The 15,960-nt window shown below is 50.9% G+C and overlaps 1 protein-coding gene and 1 non-coding gene across 4 annotated transcripts in view; one reads left to right on the top strand and one right to left on the bottom strand.

The window, feature by feature from the left end:
- The window catches only part of LOC119950556 (ectoderm-neural cortex protein 1-like), a 41,562-nt gene extending 26,137 nt beyond the window's left edge, over window positions 1-15,425 (top strand). Inside the window, exons 1-2 of one of the 3 annotated variants that reach the window (XM_038773068.1) lie at window positions 10,363-10,413; window positions 11,512-15,425. In XM_038773068.1, the coding sequence (XP_038628996.1) occupies window positions 11,526-13,295 (1,770 nt within the window). In that variant the 5' untranslated portion in view covers window positions 10,363-10,413; window positions 11,512-11,525 and the 3' untranslated portion in view covers window positions 13,296-15,425. Of the gene's footprint in view, window positions 1-10,362; window positions 10,414-10,578; window positions 10,861-11,511 lie in introns of those variants that run through there. The other 2 variants (XM_038773066.1, XM_038773067.1) reach the window with 2 other exon arrangements.
- LOC119920490 lies at window positions 2,717-2,854 on the bottom strand. Its single transcript, XR_005448232.1, has one exon. It is a non-coding gene; the product is annotated as a small nucleolar RNA SNORA7 (small nucleolar RNA).
- Window positions 15,426-15,960: the final 535 nt, after the last annotated feature.

The raw sequence follows: 15,960 nt of genomic DNA, 5'->3' as shown, positions 1-15,960 counted from the left end.
GCAAACATATATACAGGTGTTGTGGGGAGGGGAAGGAGGTAGGGCAGGGGGATGGGGAGAGAGGAAGGAGAGGGAAGGGGGCTCAGTAGAGATTGTACAATGACTAGAGATCGAGTGTGTATCTCATTTGGTGAGTGGGTCAGTTAGGGAAGCAGCATGGATTAGTGGAAAGAGCACGGGCTTGGAAGTCAGATGTCATGGGTTCTAATCCCGGCTCCGCCACTTATCAGCTGTGTGACTTTGGGCAAGTCACAACTTCTCTGTGCCTCAGTTACCTCATCTGTAAAATGCAGATTAATAATAATAATAATGGCATTTATTAAGCACTTACTATGTGCAAAGCACTGTTCTAAGTGCTGGGGAGGTTACAAGGCGATCAGGTTGTCCCACATGGGGCTCACCGTCTTAATCCTCATTTTCCAGATGAGGTAACTGAGGCACAGAGAAATGAAGTGACGTTTGGCAATTGGCAGAGTCAGGATTTGAACCCATGACCTCTGACTCCAAAGCCCGGGCTCTTTCCACTGAGCCACACTGCTTCTCTAAGACTGTGAGCCCCACATAAGACATCCTGATTACCTTATATCTACCCCAGCACTTAGAAACAGTGCTTGGCACATAGTAAGCACTTAGCAAATACCATCATTATTATAGCATTTAGCAGGAGGTCAGTGGAGTTGAGGAGTGATAGAAAGTGGGCAGCAGAAAGGTGGCCAGGAACATCCACATGGATACTGAAGTCCCTAGAGATCATTGTAGGGCTGAAGAAAGAGAGAAGGAATGTGAGAAAGGCATCGAAATGGTTCAGAAAGCTGGAGCAGGGGCCTGGGGGGAGGGGTGGGTAGATGGCGTGACTAGTATCCAGAGTGGGCGGTAGAGGCAGATGATAAGGGCTTCAAAGGAAGGGAAAGAGAGCCCGCACACTCTGCTACCCTGGCACCAGTTTACTTGCTGTTCCCCCAACTCCTCTATCTCGCCGCCGACCTCTTTCCCCCACCCTCCCCTTAGCCTGGAACTCCCTCCCCCTCCATATATGCCAAACCACCATTCTCTCCACCTTCAAAATATTATTAAGGTCACATTTCCTCCAAGAGGCCTTCCCCAATTAGCCTTCCTTCCCCCCCGCCCCCAGCCTACTCTCCCTTCTGCATCATCTGAGCACTTGGATCTGTGACCTTTGGACATTTGATATTCACTCCAACCCCAAACCCACAGCACTTATGTACATACTATAAATTACTTATGGGAAGCAGTATGGTGTAGTGGATAGAGAACGGGCCTGGGAGTCAGAAGGTCATGGCTTCTAATCCTGGCTCTGTCACTTGTCTGCTGTGTGACCTTGGACAAGTCACTTAACTTCTCTGGGCCTCAGTTCCTTCATTTGTAAAATGGGGATTAAGACTGTGAGCCCCATGTGGGACAGGGATTTGTGCCCAACCTGATTAACTTGTATCTACCTCAGTGCTTAGAACAGTGCCTGATGCATAGTGAGCACTTAATACCATAAAAACAAACCCAAATCAAAACAAAAAATTTCTCTGTGCCTGAGTTCCCTCATCGCAAAATGGGGATTCAATGCCTCTTCTGCCTTCTACTTAGACTGTGAGCCCGATGAGGGACCTAATTAACTCATATCTACCCCAGTGCTTAGTACAGTGCTTGACACATAGTAAGCACTTCAATATTATTATTATTATTATTGAGCACCTACTGTTTTGCAGAGCATTGCATGGTGTAGGGGATAGAGCGCCGACCTGGAAGTCAAAAGGTCACTCATTCATTCAATCGTATTTATTGAGCGCTTACTGTGTGCAGAGCACTGTACTAAGCACTTGGGAAGTACAAGTTGGCAACATAACTTCTAATGGGTTTTAATCTCAACTCTGCCATTTGTGTACTGTGTGGCCTTGGCCAAGTCACTTCACTTCTCTGTGCCTCAGTTACCTCATTTGTAAAATGGGGATTTAGACTGTGAGCCACAAGCAGGACAGGGACTGTGTCCAACCCGATTTCCTTGTATCCACCCCAGTACTTAGTACATTACCTGGCACGTAGTAAACACTTAACAAATACTACAATTATTATTTTAATGAGTGCTTGGGAGGGAATGATGGAATTAGCAGACACAAACCCTGCCCTCAAAGAGCTCACAGTCTCTTCTTTTTTTTTTTTTTAAAAAAAAAGATATTTGTTAAGCAACGTGGCTCAGTGGATAGAGCATGGGCTTGGGAGTCAGAGGTCATGGGTTCAAATCCCAGCTCCACCAATTGTCAGCTGTGTGACTTTGGGCAAGTCACTTAACTTCTCTGGGCCTCAGTTACCTTATCTGTAAAATGGGGATTAAGACTGTGAGCCCCACGTGGGATAACCTGATCATCTTGTACCCTCCCCAGCGCTTAGAACAGTGCTTTGCACATAGTAAGCACTTAACAAATGCCATCATTATTATTATTATTACTATTATTAAGCACTTACTATGTGTCAAACACTGTTCTAAGCACTGGGGTCTTGTCTTATGCCATCGAGTCATCTTAGACCCATAGGAGAATGCCAGATTTCTCCCAGAATGCCCCACCTCCATCTGGTAGTGTATCCATAGAGTTTTCTTGGTAAAAATATGGAAGTGGTTTACCATTGCCTCTTTCCACGCAGTAAATTTGAGTCTTCACCCTTGATTCTCTCCCATGCCACTGCTGCCCAGCACAGATGAGTTTTGACTTGTAGCAGACTGCCTTCCACTCACTAGCCATTGCCCAAGCTAGGAATGGAATGGGTATGCCTCTGCCTGGCTCTCCCTCCTGAAGTGGAGACTGGTAGGGTACTGGAAACTCTCCAGGTGTGACCCTGAGAGGGGAAGCACTGGGGTAGATACAAGTGAATTAGGTTGGACACAGTCCCTGTCCCACATGGGGCTCACAGTCTTAGTAGGAGGGAGAAAAGGAGAACTGAGGCACAGAGAAATTAAAATTAATTGACTTGCCCAAGATCACACAGCAAGCATTTGGCAGAGCCAGGATTAGACCCAGGTCTTCTGACTCCCAGGCCCATGCTCTTTCCACTAGACCATGCTGTTTCTCTTCTTCAAAGAAAACCCTACATGGCCATCAGAAATCACTCCATAGCTAGCAAATGTCCTGAGTTTTCCCACTCCTTAAGAAACTCCAGTTGTTGCCCTTCCACCTCCTCAAACAGAAACTCCTCACCATTGGCTTCAAAGCACTCAATCATCTTGCCCCCTCCTACCTCACTTCGCTACTCTGCTACTACAACTCAGCCCCCATATTTTGCTCTTCTAATGCTAACCTTCTCACTGTACCTCCACCTCTTCTATCTCACTGCCACCTCCTCATCCATGTCCTGTCTCTGGCCTGGGACACCCTCCCTCCTCAAATCTGAACAATTACTCTTCCCACCTTCAAAGTCTTATGGAAGGCACATCTCCTCCAAGAGGCCTTCCCTGACTAAGCCCTCCTTTCCTCTTCTCCCACTCCCTTCTGCATAGCCCTGACTTACTCCCTTTATTCATCCCCCCTCCCAGCCCCACAGCAGTTAAGTACATGTCCATAATTTATTCATTTATATTACTGTCTGTCTCCCCCTCTAGACTGTAAGAATGTTGTGGGCAAGGTAATGTGTCTGTTTATTGTTCTATCATACTCTCCCAAGTGCTTAATACAGTGCTCTGCACACAGTAAGCGCTTAATAAATACAATTGAATGAATGAATGAATGAAAGGTGGAGTTCCTGGTTGAGAACAAATAGACTTAACTTTTCCCTGCTTCAATTCCCTTTCAATGTTTAGTGAGCACTGACTGTGTTAGGGACTTCAGGAGGACAATGTGGCGATCGGAGAATGTGTAAGCTTGTTTTTAAGAAACAGCATGGCCTAGTGGAAAGAGCTTAGGCCTGGGAGTCCTCTCACTCTCTAGGACCTGGGTTCTAATACTGGCTCTGCCACTTGTTTGACATTGGGCAAATCACTTAACTTCTATTTTTATGCTATTTGTTAAGTGTTTATTATCTGCCAGGCACTGTACTAAGTGTTGGGGTAAATACAAGCTAATCAGGTTGTACACAGTCCCTGTCCCACATGGGGCTCACAGTAGCAATCCCCATTTTACAGATGAGGTAACAGAGGCACAGAGAAAGAAATGAAGTGACTTGCCTGAGGTCACACAGCCAACAAATGGCGTAGTCAGGATTAGAAATCAGGTCCTTCTGACTCCTGGGCCCGTGCTCTGTCCACTAGGTCACTCTGCAGTTTCCTCTTCTGTAAAATGGGGATTAAATCCACTCCTTCCTACCTAAATTGTGAGGCCCATGTGGGACAGGGACTGTGTCCAACCTGATCAACTTGTATCTACCCCAGATCTTAGAACAGTGCTTGTCCCATAGTAAGCACTTTACAAATACCTTAAAGAAAAAAAAACCAAACCCTACATCTTCAATGGATTGCTGTGAGGATTAATGAAACTAGCTCCAAGTACACTGGGATCCTCATGTGGAAGGTGGTATTTGAGAACAAAGTTCAGCTTTTATTATGAAATAGAACATATTAGAAAGCTTCACCCATTAAGACCTTAAATAAATATTGTCACCAGCCAGATACCAACAAATCTGCAATTTAAGCTAATTTCATCATAAAACTAATGAGGGCTAGGAAGTTTGTATAATAAATACAGAGAGTGCTTAGACTGAGTGAGTCGGGGCTGGCTGGATTTTAAACCTTGTGAAGAGATAATTCTCCCGGCAGAGGGATCTTATCTAATATTGTCCAGGCAATGGCATGACTTGTTGAACCACTTTTCCCTCTCTGTGTGGTGTGCTTTTCAGAAAAAAAAAAGAAGTTGAAGTAATTGTTTTGAAAAATGTGCACAGTACATGCAGTGCTTGAACTGTACCCGCCATGCCGTCTGGAAAGAGCACAGCCAGCATCCCAGCCTTGACAGTGACCCCGTTAAGATAATTGTCCAATCTCTGTCTGTGGACAACTAGCCCGAGGAAATGTAATACCCAGCTGTACCTTTCCCTCCCCGGGCCTCAGCTTGTTCCAAGTCTGGCAAGTTGTTAATTAGGGTCAGAGTGATTTGTACCCTTTCAAAAGCATATAAATAATAAAAGGAAGATTCCATAGGCTCCTTCTTGCCAAAGACAGCCTGCTGGCTGTTCTACTGGAGGCGAGCTAAACACATTTTTAAAGCTTGGTCCCTCTCTTCTTGGCCCTTTCGAGTTCAGCTTGGGAAATGTAGGGCCAGGACCCTGGGGAGAGAAGTTTGATTTATGGAAAAGAGCCTTAAGCAGCGTGACCTGGTGGGAAGAGCACTGGCCTGGGAGTCAGAGGATTAGAACCCAGCTCTGCCACTGGCCTGCTGCATGACTTTGGACGAGGGCCCTCATTTCTCTGGGACTCAGTTTCCTCATCTGTAAAATGGGGCTTAAATCATCCTCCCTCTGATTTAAACTGTGAGCCCCATGCTGGGCAGGGACTGTGTCCAACCTGATGATCTGGTATCTATCCCAGTGCTCAGAACAGTGCTTGAAACATAGTAAGCCCTTAAAAAGTACCATGATTGTTAAATTATTATTAGATGTGCTCTGCTTACTGGGATTTAGCTCCAGCTGGCCTGACACATCAGCTCAACTGATAAAGGGACTGAGGGGCAGGGGAGTGCTATAATAATAATAACTGTGGTACTTGTTAAGGACTTACTATGTGCCAAGCACTATTCTAAACGCTGGGGTAGATATAAGGTAATCAGGTTGGACACAGTTGTTGTCCTTCATGGGGCTCTCAGTCTTGACCCCCATTTTGCAGATGAGGTAACTGAGGTACAGAGAAGTTAAATGACTTGCCCAAGTTCACACAGCAGACATGTGGCTGAGCCGGGATTAGAACCCACGACCTCTGACTCCCAGGCCCGTACTCTTTCCACTAGGCCACGCTGCTGTGCTTCCTACCCTTGGGAGATGTTTCCCCTCTCCAAACCTTGCCTAATACAAGACCCTGAGAGCTGGGCTCACAGAAGTCTGTCTTTCAAAAGGGAAACCAGTTTTTTGAAATGCCGGAGAAATGATTCATTCATGAACAGAGAAAACACCACCCAGTGCATTGGGTTCTTTGATGTTATCATTTCCCAAGCCTGCTTAATGCCAATGACATGTATCATTACCTTTTTATATAGCAACAGGCTCCTCCCAGCTCAGGTCTGGACAGTTTCCTCACTCCGGTAGGTGAACTGCTTCCAGGTCAACGTAGGACGGCTGTTGATAAGGGTCTGATGCATTCAGTTTCTCTTACCATAAAAATGGGTATCGATATCCCAGAATGTCCTACCGCTCAACTATGTCCCATTACGTCCAGCCTGCTCTCACTTCTAAGTAGGAGTGATAGTATTTCCTAAGTGCTTACTATGTGCAAAGCACTGAACTAAGCACTGGGAAAGAAATACACAGATAATAATAATGTTAATAATAATGTTGGTATTTGTTAAGCACTTACCATGTGCAAAGCACTGTTCTAAGCACTGGGGTAGATACAAGGTAATCAGGTTGTCCCACGTGGGCTCACAGTCTTAATCCCCATTTTCCAGATGAGGTAACTGAGGCCCAGACAAGTGAAGTGACTTGCCCAAAGTCATACAGCTGACAAGTGGCGGAGCAGGGATTAGAACCCACAACCTCTGACTCCCAAGCCCGTGCTCTTTCCATTAAGCCACCCTGCAAAATGAAGTAGAGACGTGATCTCTGGCCCCCAAGGGGCACCCGATCTAAGAATGAGCAGGGAGAGAGAGGCAGTTGGTGACAGACACATAAGGAGAGACAAACTAGAAGAAGCAACTTGGAAAGAGCACAGGCCTGGGAGTCTGAAGGACCTGAGTTCTAATCCCAGCTCCATCATTCATTCATTCATTGTTATCCAATTGTATTTATTGAGCGCTTACTGGGTGCAGAGCACTGTACTATGCACTTGGGCGAGTACAATATAACAATAAACAGACACATTCTCTGCCCACAGTAAGCTTATAGTCCAGAGGGGGAGATAGACATTAACATAAATAAATTACAGATAATAATAATTGTGGTATTTGTTAAGTGCTTACTATGTGCCAAGCACTGTTTTAAGCACTAAGGTAGATACAAGGTAATCAGGTTGTCCCATGTGGGGCTCACAGTCTTAATCCCCATTTTACAGATGAGGTAACTGAGGCACAGAGAAGTTAAATGACTTGTCCAAAGTCACCCAGCTGACAAGTGGCAGAGTCGGGATTCAAACCCATGACCTCTGACTCCCAAGCCCGTGCTCTTTCCACTGGTACTGTGGGGCTGAGAAGGATGAATAAAGGGATCAAGTCTGGCTGATGCAGAAGGGAGTGGGAAAAGTGGAAAGGGGGGTTTAGGGAAGGCCTCTTGGTGGAGATGTGCTTTGAAGGGTGGGGAGGGTAATTTTCTGTTGGTTTTGAGGAAGGAGGGCATTCCAGGCCAGAGGCAGGACGTGGGTGAGGGATTGGCGGTGAGATAGACAAGAGTGAGGTACAGTGAGAAGGTTAGCATTTGAGGGGTGAAGTGTGCGGGTTAGCATTTGAGGGGTGAAGTGTGCGGGCTGGGTTGTAGTAGGAGAGTAGTGAGGTGAAGTAGGAGGGGGCAAGGTGATTGAGTGCTTTAAAACCAATGGTGAGGAGTTTTTGTTGGATGCAGAGGTGGAAGGGCAACTACTGGAGTTTCTTGAGGAGTGAGAAACATGTCCTGAAATGTTTTCTGTAGAAAATTGATCCGGGCAGCAGAGTGAGGTATGGACTGGAGGAGGCAGGGAGGTCAGCTAGGAGGCTGATAGAGTAATCAAGGTGGGATAGGATAAGTGATTGGATTAATGTGGTAGTAGTTTAGATGGACAGGAAAGGATGGATTTTAGTGATGTCGTGAAAGTGGAACAGACAGGATTTAGTGGATTGAATATGGGGGTTGAATGAGAGGAGGCGAGGTTAACGCCAAGGTTACGGGCTTGTGATTCAGGAAGGATGGTGTTGCCACCTACGGTGATGGGAAAATCACGGGGAGGACAGAATTTGGGAGGGAAGATAAGTAGCTCTGTTTTAGACCTGTTAACTCGAGGTGACTAGAGGACATCCAAGAAGAGATGTCTTGAAGGCAGGAGGAAATGTGACACTGGAGAGAGGGAGAGAGGGAGAGAGCTCAGGGCTGGAGATATAGATTTGGGTGTCATCTGCATAGAGGTGGCAGTTGAAGCCCTGGGAGCAAATGAGTTCATCACTTGCCTGTCAATTCAATTGTATCTATTGAGCGCTTACTGTGTGCAAAACACTGTACTAAGCGCTTGGGAGAGTACAATATAACAACAAACATCAAATATAGCATTGCTAAAATCTGGCCTTTCCTCTCCGTCCAAACTGCTACCATGGTAACACAATCACTCATCCTATCCCACCTAGATTACTGCTGACCTCCTTGCTGACCTCTCAACCTCCTGTCTCTCCCCACTCCAGTCCACACTTCATTCCCGTTGCCTGGATCAGGATGTGTCACCGCCCCCCCCCGCCCCACCCTAGAAAATCTCCAGTGGTTGCCTATCCACCTCTGTATCAAATAAAAACTCTTCACTATTGGCTTTAAAGCACTCCATCACCTTGCCCCCTCCTACCTCACCTCGCTTCTCTCCTTCTACAATCCAGCCTGCACACTTCGCTCCTCTACTGCTAACCTTCTCACTGTGGACCCCTCACCCATTTCCTGCCTCTGGCCTGGAACACCTTCCCCTCAAATTTGCCAAAGACTCTCCCCCTCTTCCAAGCCTTATTCAAGGTCCATCTCCTCCAAGAGGCCTTCCCAGACTAAGCCCCACTTTTCGTCATCTCCCACTCCCTTCTGTGTCACCCAGACTTGCTTCCTTTGCTCTCCCCCAGCCCCATAGCATATATGCATATATATATATATATATATATCTGTAATTTTATTAATTGTATTGATACGAATCAAGCAAGAACTCCTCACTCTCGGCTTCAAGGCTCTCCATCACCTCACCCCTCCTACCTCACCTCCCTTCTCTCCTTCTACAGCCCAGCCCGCACCCTCCGCTCCTCTGTCGCTAACCTCCTCACTGTGCCTCATTCTCACTTGTCCCGCCTTCGACCCCTGGTCCATGTCCTCCCCTTGGCCTGGAATGCCCTCCCTCTGCACATCCGCCAAGCTAGCTCTCTTCCTCCCTTCAAAGCCCTACTGAGAGCTCACCTCCACCAGGAGGCCTTCCAGACTGAGCCCCCTCTTTCCTCTCCTCCTCCCCATCCCCACCCCCTGCCCTACCTCCTTCCCCTCCCCACAGTACTTGTATATATTCGTACAGATTTATTACGCTATTTATTTTACTTGTACATATTTACTATTCATTTTGTTAATGATGTGCATATAGCTTTAATTCTATTTGTTCTGACGATTTTGACACCTGTCTACATGTTTTGTTTTGTTGTCTGCCTCCCCCATCTAGACTATGAGCCCGTTATTGGGTAGGGACCGTTTCTATATGTTGCTGACTTGTACTTCCCAAGCGTTTAGTACAGTGCTCTGCACACAGTAAGCGCTCAATAAATATGAATGAATGAATGAATAAAAGGGGGATTCAGGCTGTGAGCCCCATGTGGGACAGGGACTGTGTACATACAACCCAATTAGTTTGGATCTATTCCAGCGCTTGGTAGAGTGCCTGGCGTCGAGTAAGCCTTAACGAATACTCTTAAAGCAACCAAAAAAACTCCACTTGGCATCCGGGCCGGGGGGCGGGGGGGGGGGAGGAGAGGATGCCTTTCTTTCTGCCCAGCAGGGGTTGAGAGCGAACACATGGCGTAGTGGATAGAGCACGGGCCTGGGGGTCAGAAGATCATGGGTTTCTAGTCCCAGCTCCACCACTTGTCTGCTGTGTGACCTTGGGGAAGTCATTTCATTTCTCTGTGCCTCAGTTACCCCAGCTGGGAGATGGGGATTGAGACTTTGAGGTCCAGGTGGGGCAGGGACAGGGGCAATTTGCACGCATCCACCCGAGGGCTTAGAACAGTGGCTGGCACATAGTAACAGCTTACCAAATGGCGTAATTATTACTACTGTCCTTATCTTTCCAGGCTCCGGCCCAGGTTAAGGGCGGAAGGGCGAGCCGGAGGCCCGGCCCCATGAAGGAAATCAACTGGCAGCCGCCCAGGGGCTTTCCGCCCACCTCTTCAAACTTTTCGCCCGGGGCGGTGTCTCGCTCGGCGGGCAGCAGGAAGGGGGGGGGGGCCTAGCGCGCCTGCCGCACCGTGATTGGGCCTCGTGGGGGTGGGCGGGGCCGAGGGCGGAGACGCTCACGGTGCCAGGCCAGTCGGGCGGCTTCCCCTTAAGTTGCCGAGCGGAACCGGAGTCGCCGGAGTGGTGGTAATGGATGAGGCGGGGGTCCGGGCGCGAGTTTAGCGGGGCGGGGGAGTGGGACCTTGCTGCTGGATCCCGGGCCGGGTCTCCCAGGGGCGTCTCCGGGGAGCCGGGATCAAGGCCGGTGCGGCCCCGCCCGGCCCGGCGAGTTTGGGAGGAGGAGGAGGAGGAGCAGGGGGACGGGCCGAGCTCATCTCACCCCTGTCGCCTCCCCGGGGCTCAGCAGTGCCAGCCCGCAGCTTTTGTCCACCCCCCGGGGACCGGTGAACCGATCAACCTGGGCTCGTCCCTCTTAGGATCGTATCCCCGGGACTTTTCGGGGGACGCCAAGTAGGAGGAGGCCTCGAAAAGCGAATTACCCCAAAGTCCTTTCCGCCTGCCTCTCTTACTTTTTAATCGGAGTGAAGCCCGTCTTGCCGCCCTAGTTGCCCGTCCGAAGACTGATTGGAGCTCGTGAGTTTCAAAGCTAGCCCCCGCTGTCCGTTCTGGCTAGCGGCAACCGACTGCCGCCAAGTTAACTATTACACTGGGCATGGAGAGTGGCCTTTTCTGGTTGCCGTTTGGGTTTTAACCCACCTTATCAGTGTTTATAAGGGGACGTTCCCATGGCAGCAAAATCCTTTCTGTGCTCCTCGGAAACTGCCCGAACTTTATGCTTTAAAGATTGGCCTGATGACGATGAACTGTGTAGAAAGGGAAACTAGATTCCTCCTCCTAAGAGCCGTCCTCCCCCCCTTGCCTCCCCCCACAAGTGGAGTCAACACTTCTCCTAGTTGGTAGGGACAAGCCCAGAATGATCAGAAAACGGAATTATGATCCATTAAAGTGGCCTACCGCCTTTCTTCTCCCCGGTACCCAGAACCTCTTGAGCTTTTTCTGAGGAACATCTCAAGCCACGAGGACGGGTGTCTAAGGAGATCAGCTACTCTAGATTTCCTCCAAGCTTTCTCTGGAGCCATTGCCCGACACAGAATCCCGAGCCACACCCAGCGTGACATTTCTTTCCTCGTGCATCTTAATATAAGAACGCAAGCCGAGAAACTTTAGGGTAAGCATTGAGTTCTCTCTCACCATTCCCCCCATCTTTTTTTTCTCTCCCTTCAGAGAAGGCCTCAAAGATGTCCGTCACCAGCCACGAGAACCGAAAATCCCGCTCCAGCTCCGGATCCATGAACATCCAGCTGTTCCACAAGCCGGGCCACGCCGACAGCCTCCTGACCCACCTGAACCTGCTGCGCCAGAAGCACCTCTTCACCGATGTGGTGCTCCGGGCCGGCAACGGGGCCTTCCCCTGTCACCGGGCCGTGCTGGCCTCTTGCAGCCGCTATTTTGAGGCCATGTTTGCCGGGGGCCTGAAGGAGAGCAGGGATGCCGAAGTCCACTTCCACGACACGCTACACCCTGAAGTGCTGGAGCTGCTCTTGGACTACGCCTATTCCGCCAGGGTGCTGATTAATGAGGAGAACGCAGAGTCGCTCTTGGAGGCCGGGGACATGCTGCAGTTCCAAGATATCCGGGATGCTGCGGCGGGCTTCCTGGAGAGGAATCTGCACCAGGCCAACTGCCTCAATATGCTGCTCCTGTCAGACGCCTATTCCTGCGAGCGTCTCCTCGAGCTGTCCTGGAGAATGGCTCTGGCCAACTTCACCTCCTTGTACCAGACAGAAGACTTTCTCAAGCTTCCCAAGGGCAAAGTGCTGGAGCTGGTGCGCAGCGAAGAGCTGGAGGTGGAGGACGAAAGCCTCGTGTACGAGGCCGTCATCGGGTGGATCGAGTACGACCTGGCGGGCCGGCATGGGGACCTCCCGGAGCTCCTCGGGGCCGTGCGGCTGGCGCTCCTGCCCGAGTCCTACCTGCGCCAGCGGGTGGCGCTGGAGAAGGTGGTGACCAGCCACGAGCTGGGAGGAGAGATTGTGGCCGAGGCCGTGCGCTGCAAGATGAAGATCCTGCAGAACGATGGGCTGGTGACGGGCTTCTGTGCCAGGCCTCGCAAGGTCAGCCAGGCGCTCCTCCTGCTCGGCGGCCAGACCTTCATGTGCGACACCATCTACACCCTCGACCGCAAGACCAGCGACATCATCCCCCGCACAGACATCCCAAGCCCCCGCAAAGAATGCAGCGCCTGCGCCATCGGTTGCAAAGTGTACGTCACGGGTGGGAAGGGCGCCGAGAACAGCGCCTCGAAGGACGTCTGGGTGTACGACACACTGCACGACGAGTGGGCCAAGGCGGCCCCCATGCTGGTGGCCAGGTTCGGCCACGGCTCGGCCGAGCTGGCCCATGGCCTCTACGTGGTGGGCGGCCACACGGCTGGGAGCGGCTCCTTCCCGGCATCCCCCTCGGTCTCCCTGAAGCAAGTGGAGCACTACGATCCCCAGGCGGACAAGTGGACCCTGGTGGCCCCACTCCGGGAGGGGGTGAGCAATGCTGCTGTGGTCGGGGCCAAGATGAAGCTCTTCGTTTTCGGCGGCACCAGCGTCAGCCAAGAGAAGCTCCCCAAAGTGCAGTGCTTTGACCCCTGCCAGAACCGCTGGACGGTGCCCGCCGGCTGCCCTCAGCCGTGGCGCTACACAGCGGCCGCCGTGGTCGGCAACCAAGTGATTGTGATCGGCGGGGACACGGAGTTCTCGGCCAGCTCCGCTTACCGCTTTCACAGCGACACCTACCAGTGGTCCAAGTTCGGGGACGTGACCGCCAAACGCATCAGCTGCCGAGCCGTGACCTCGGGCAACAAACTCTACGTTGTGGGGGGCTACTGCGGAACTCAGCGCGGTAAAACCCTCGACTGCTACGACCCCTCATCCGATTCCTGGAGCAGCGTCACTTCGGTTCCCTATTCCCTCATCCCCACAGCGTTCGTGAGCACCTGGAAATACCTGGCCGCTTGAGGTTCGGGCCTCTCCTGCTCAGAAGCTGGAAAGGTAAATGGCGGTTTCGGGCCGCTCTGCCCCCTTCCCCTCTTAAAGCCTTCCCCTGCCTGCCGGACATGGAATTCTGGCTCTGAGATGGGAGCACTTGAAGGTTGAAGTGGAGTCCCTCTTCTCTCCAGCCTGACTCCCTGTCTAGTAAGCTGGGTTCTGAGGGCTCGGGGTGGGCCTGTTTGGCCCGTTCTGCGGTTGGCTTGGAGGATGGATCGTCTGCACAACTGAGGCCACTTTGCAAGGCCCCATGTGCACAGGGGCGAGTCAGGCCGTCTGCAACCTGAAACCTTGGAGAGAGACTCTGTGAAGCTTCTGGCTCTTTATGGGGATGAGGGACAGGAGAGAGGCCCCCCCGCAAAAAAAATGCCTGAAGGGGGAGGTGGCCTCCATGGGACGGGTGACGGGACCAGAGTCTGCCACCACAGAACTAGGACGGGGTCGGCACAGTCGAGGTAGAATAGGGTGGGTTGGGGCAGACCAGAGCGGCTGTCTCGTCGTCGCCTTTTGGAATCTTGGCAGCAGGCGCAAGTCAAGACAGTTTGTGGTTTCACAATTTAGAGTCACTTGAAAAATAATAGTGATTTAAAAACCAGAAGCATTGTCTGTGCACTGCCTTCTGGTTACTGTGGGCTGGAGCCTGGAGCCGATCTACTGCTTCTTCTGGCCCCGTAGACAGGCTGTTGACTGAGATTCGTGGCTGGGGGGAGAACGGTGCCAATGGTCGCCAGCCCAGCTGGCTAACGGAGACTCAGGGCTTTGGGCCGAATGATGAGTCCGGTTCATTTCTTGGAAGGGGTCCAGCCGTGGAAGAGAAGTGGGGAGCTAAAGCAACTCCTTCTAGAAGTTATTTTGTCAGACTTGTTCCATTGCAGCCTCGGGGTCTTGACTCCATTTCTAGTGACAGCCCAACAATCTGATCAAAGCTGCTCTTTGAACACACACACACACACACACACACACACACACAATGAATGTGTATGTATATATATAGATATGTATACACATATCTCTCTCTCTCTATATATATATAAATAAAGCAGGCTTTCTGTAAGCCATGCAGAGCTTTGCGGTGAGGTTATACAAGAAGTTCTTAGGATAAAAGAGCAAGGCAATTAAACCCAATCGAAAAGTTAATGTACCATGAGGGAGCAGAAAACTGCCCAGAAAATACACTGAGGCCTTGCGGACCCACTGCAAAATGAGGTGACGTGTGTTAGTTTGTTCTGTCCCGCACAGAGGTGGGTTGGATTAGACAAATGCTGGTAAGACTGCTTACAGGGCCACTGGTCACATTAACTGTTTTTCAGAAAGAGGGAGGTGCCGACACAGTGCAAACCCACTGGAAAAGTTGCTTGTATAATTAAGGGAAGATTATAGGTGGAATATCATCTACCCAGAGTTTATAATTGCCTCTGTAAGGCAAGACCCGGGCTGCGTGTAGACACACTTCACATCTGTCCCTTCTAATTATCCTGCAACCGACCAGCACTAGGCAGCGGGGAGCTAGTGTCGATGCGTCTCATCCCTGTGGCTTCCTGCCCACGAGAGGTTGGTGGTAAGGCAGCAGCAGCAGCGGGTGTCTGTCCTCTCCTGCCACCAGAGCATCGCCAACATGCCCAGGGGGTCCAACAGCCTCACCCTCAAACAGCTGCCTGCCCGGTGGAGGAGTTCTGGGGATGGAAGGAAGCGTCCAGCTGAGGGGGATGGAGGAGGCTCCTCACTAAAGGGGGCGGATTCGTCTCGACTGGACACCAGGCCGTACTCTGCACCCCCTGGTACAGGAGGGGCTCGGATGCCGGGGAGGACTGTTTCCCTGACTCGAACCGAAGTCGGAAAGCGAGCAGTAAGCTGCCAGCACCAACTGCTGTTCACACCGTCTGCACCTTGTTCGCGTGGCTCTAGCACAAACTCGTAGGGCTGAGGAAGTGGGGTTGGCAGGTTACAGTCGTGAAATATTTTTATGAAGGTTTTCTCATTGTGAGTGGACGTTGATGTTTAGCTTTGAAGTTTTGAGTATGCGCTGATTAATTGGGAAGAGGCTTCCTCTCCTTTGTCTTTCCAGTCAGCCTGGAGCTGCCTCAATAAAAAGCCTGGGAAGCACTCAGATGGTGTCACTCTTCATTATATCCTTCCTCACTGCATCAGTTCAGTGGCTCCGCTGAAGAATGCGGAGCTCCATGGAGGCCCGGAGAGGTGTTCTGACTCGTCCGGGGCTCAGAGCGAGGCTGGGCCATAGCCCAGTTGTGGATGTCACCTGAGAGCCAAGTTCCTGTTCCCCGAGACTAGCGACCTGATCCAGAAGTAAGCAGAAGAGCCTGGCAAAGCTGCCCAGTGTCCACTGGATCCCAGAGTGGGCCGAGGCAGAATGAGTCCCAGGGGAGGGTTGTGGGCTTGCAGCCGTGACAGGGCTGTGCAGGAAGCAGGGCGGGGAAGAGCTGCCGCCGCCCCACCCCCAGCCATCCATCTGCTCCAGCATCAGGACCCTTCCTCTAACTTGGGAAGCAGCGTAGTCTAGTGGAAAGAGCACGGGCCTGCGAGTCGGAGGACCTGGGCTTTAATCCAGCTCTGCTGATTGCTTGCTGCATGACCTTGGGTGAGATATTTAACTTCTCTCTGCCTCAGTTTCCTTAAC

Source organism: Tachyglossus aculeatus, chromosome X1, assembly GCF_015852505.1.
Source record: "Tachyglossus aculeatus isolate mTacAcu1 chromosome X1, mTacAcu1.pri, whole genome shotgun sequence".
NCBI classification, from domain to species: domain Eukaryota; kingdom Metazoa; phylum Chordata; class Mammalia; order Monotremata; family Tachyglossidae; genus Tachyglossus; species Tachyglossus aculeatus.
The sequence above is the reverse complement of the archived record's forward strand: the minus strand, read 5'-3'. Positions and strand labels throughout refer to the sequence as shown.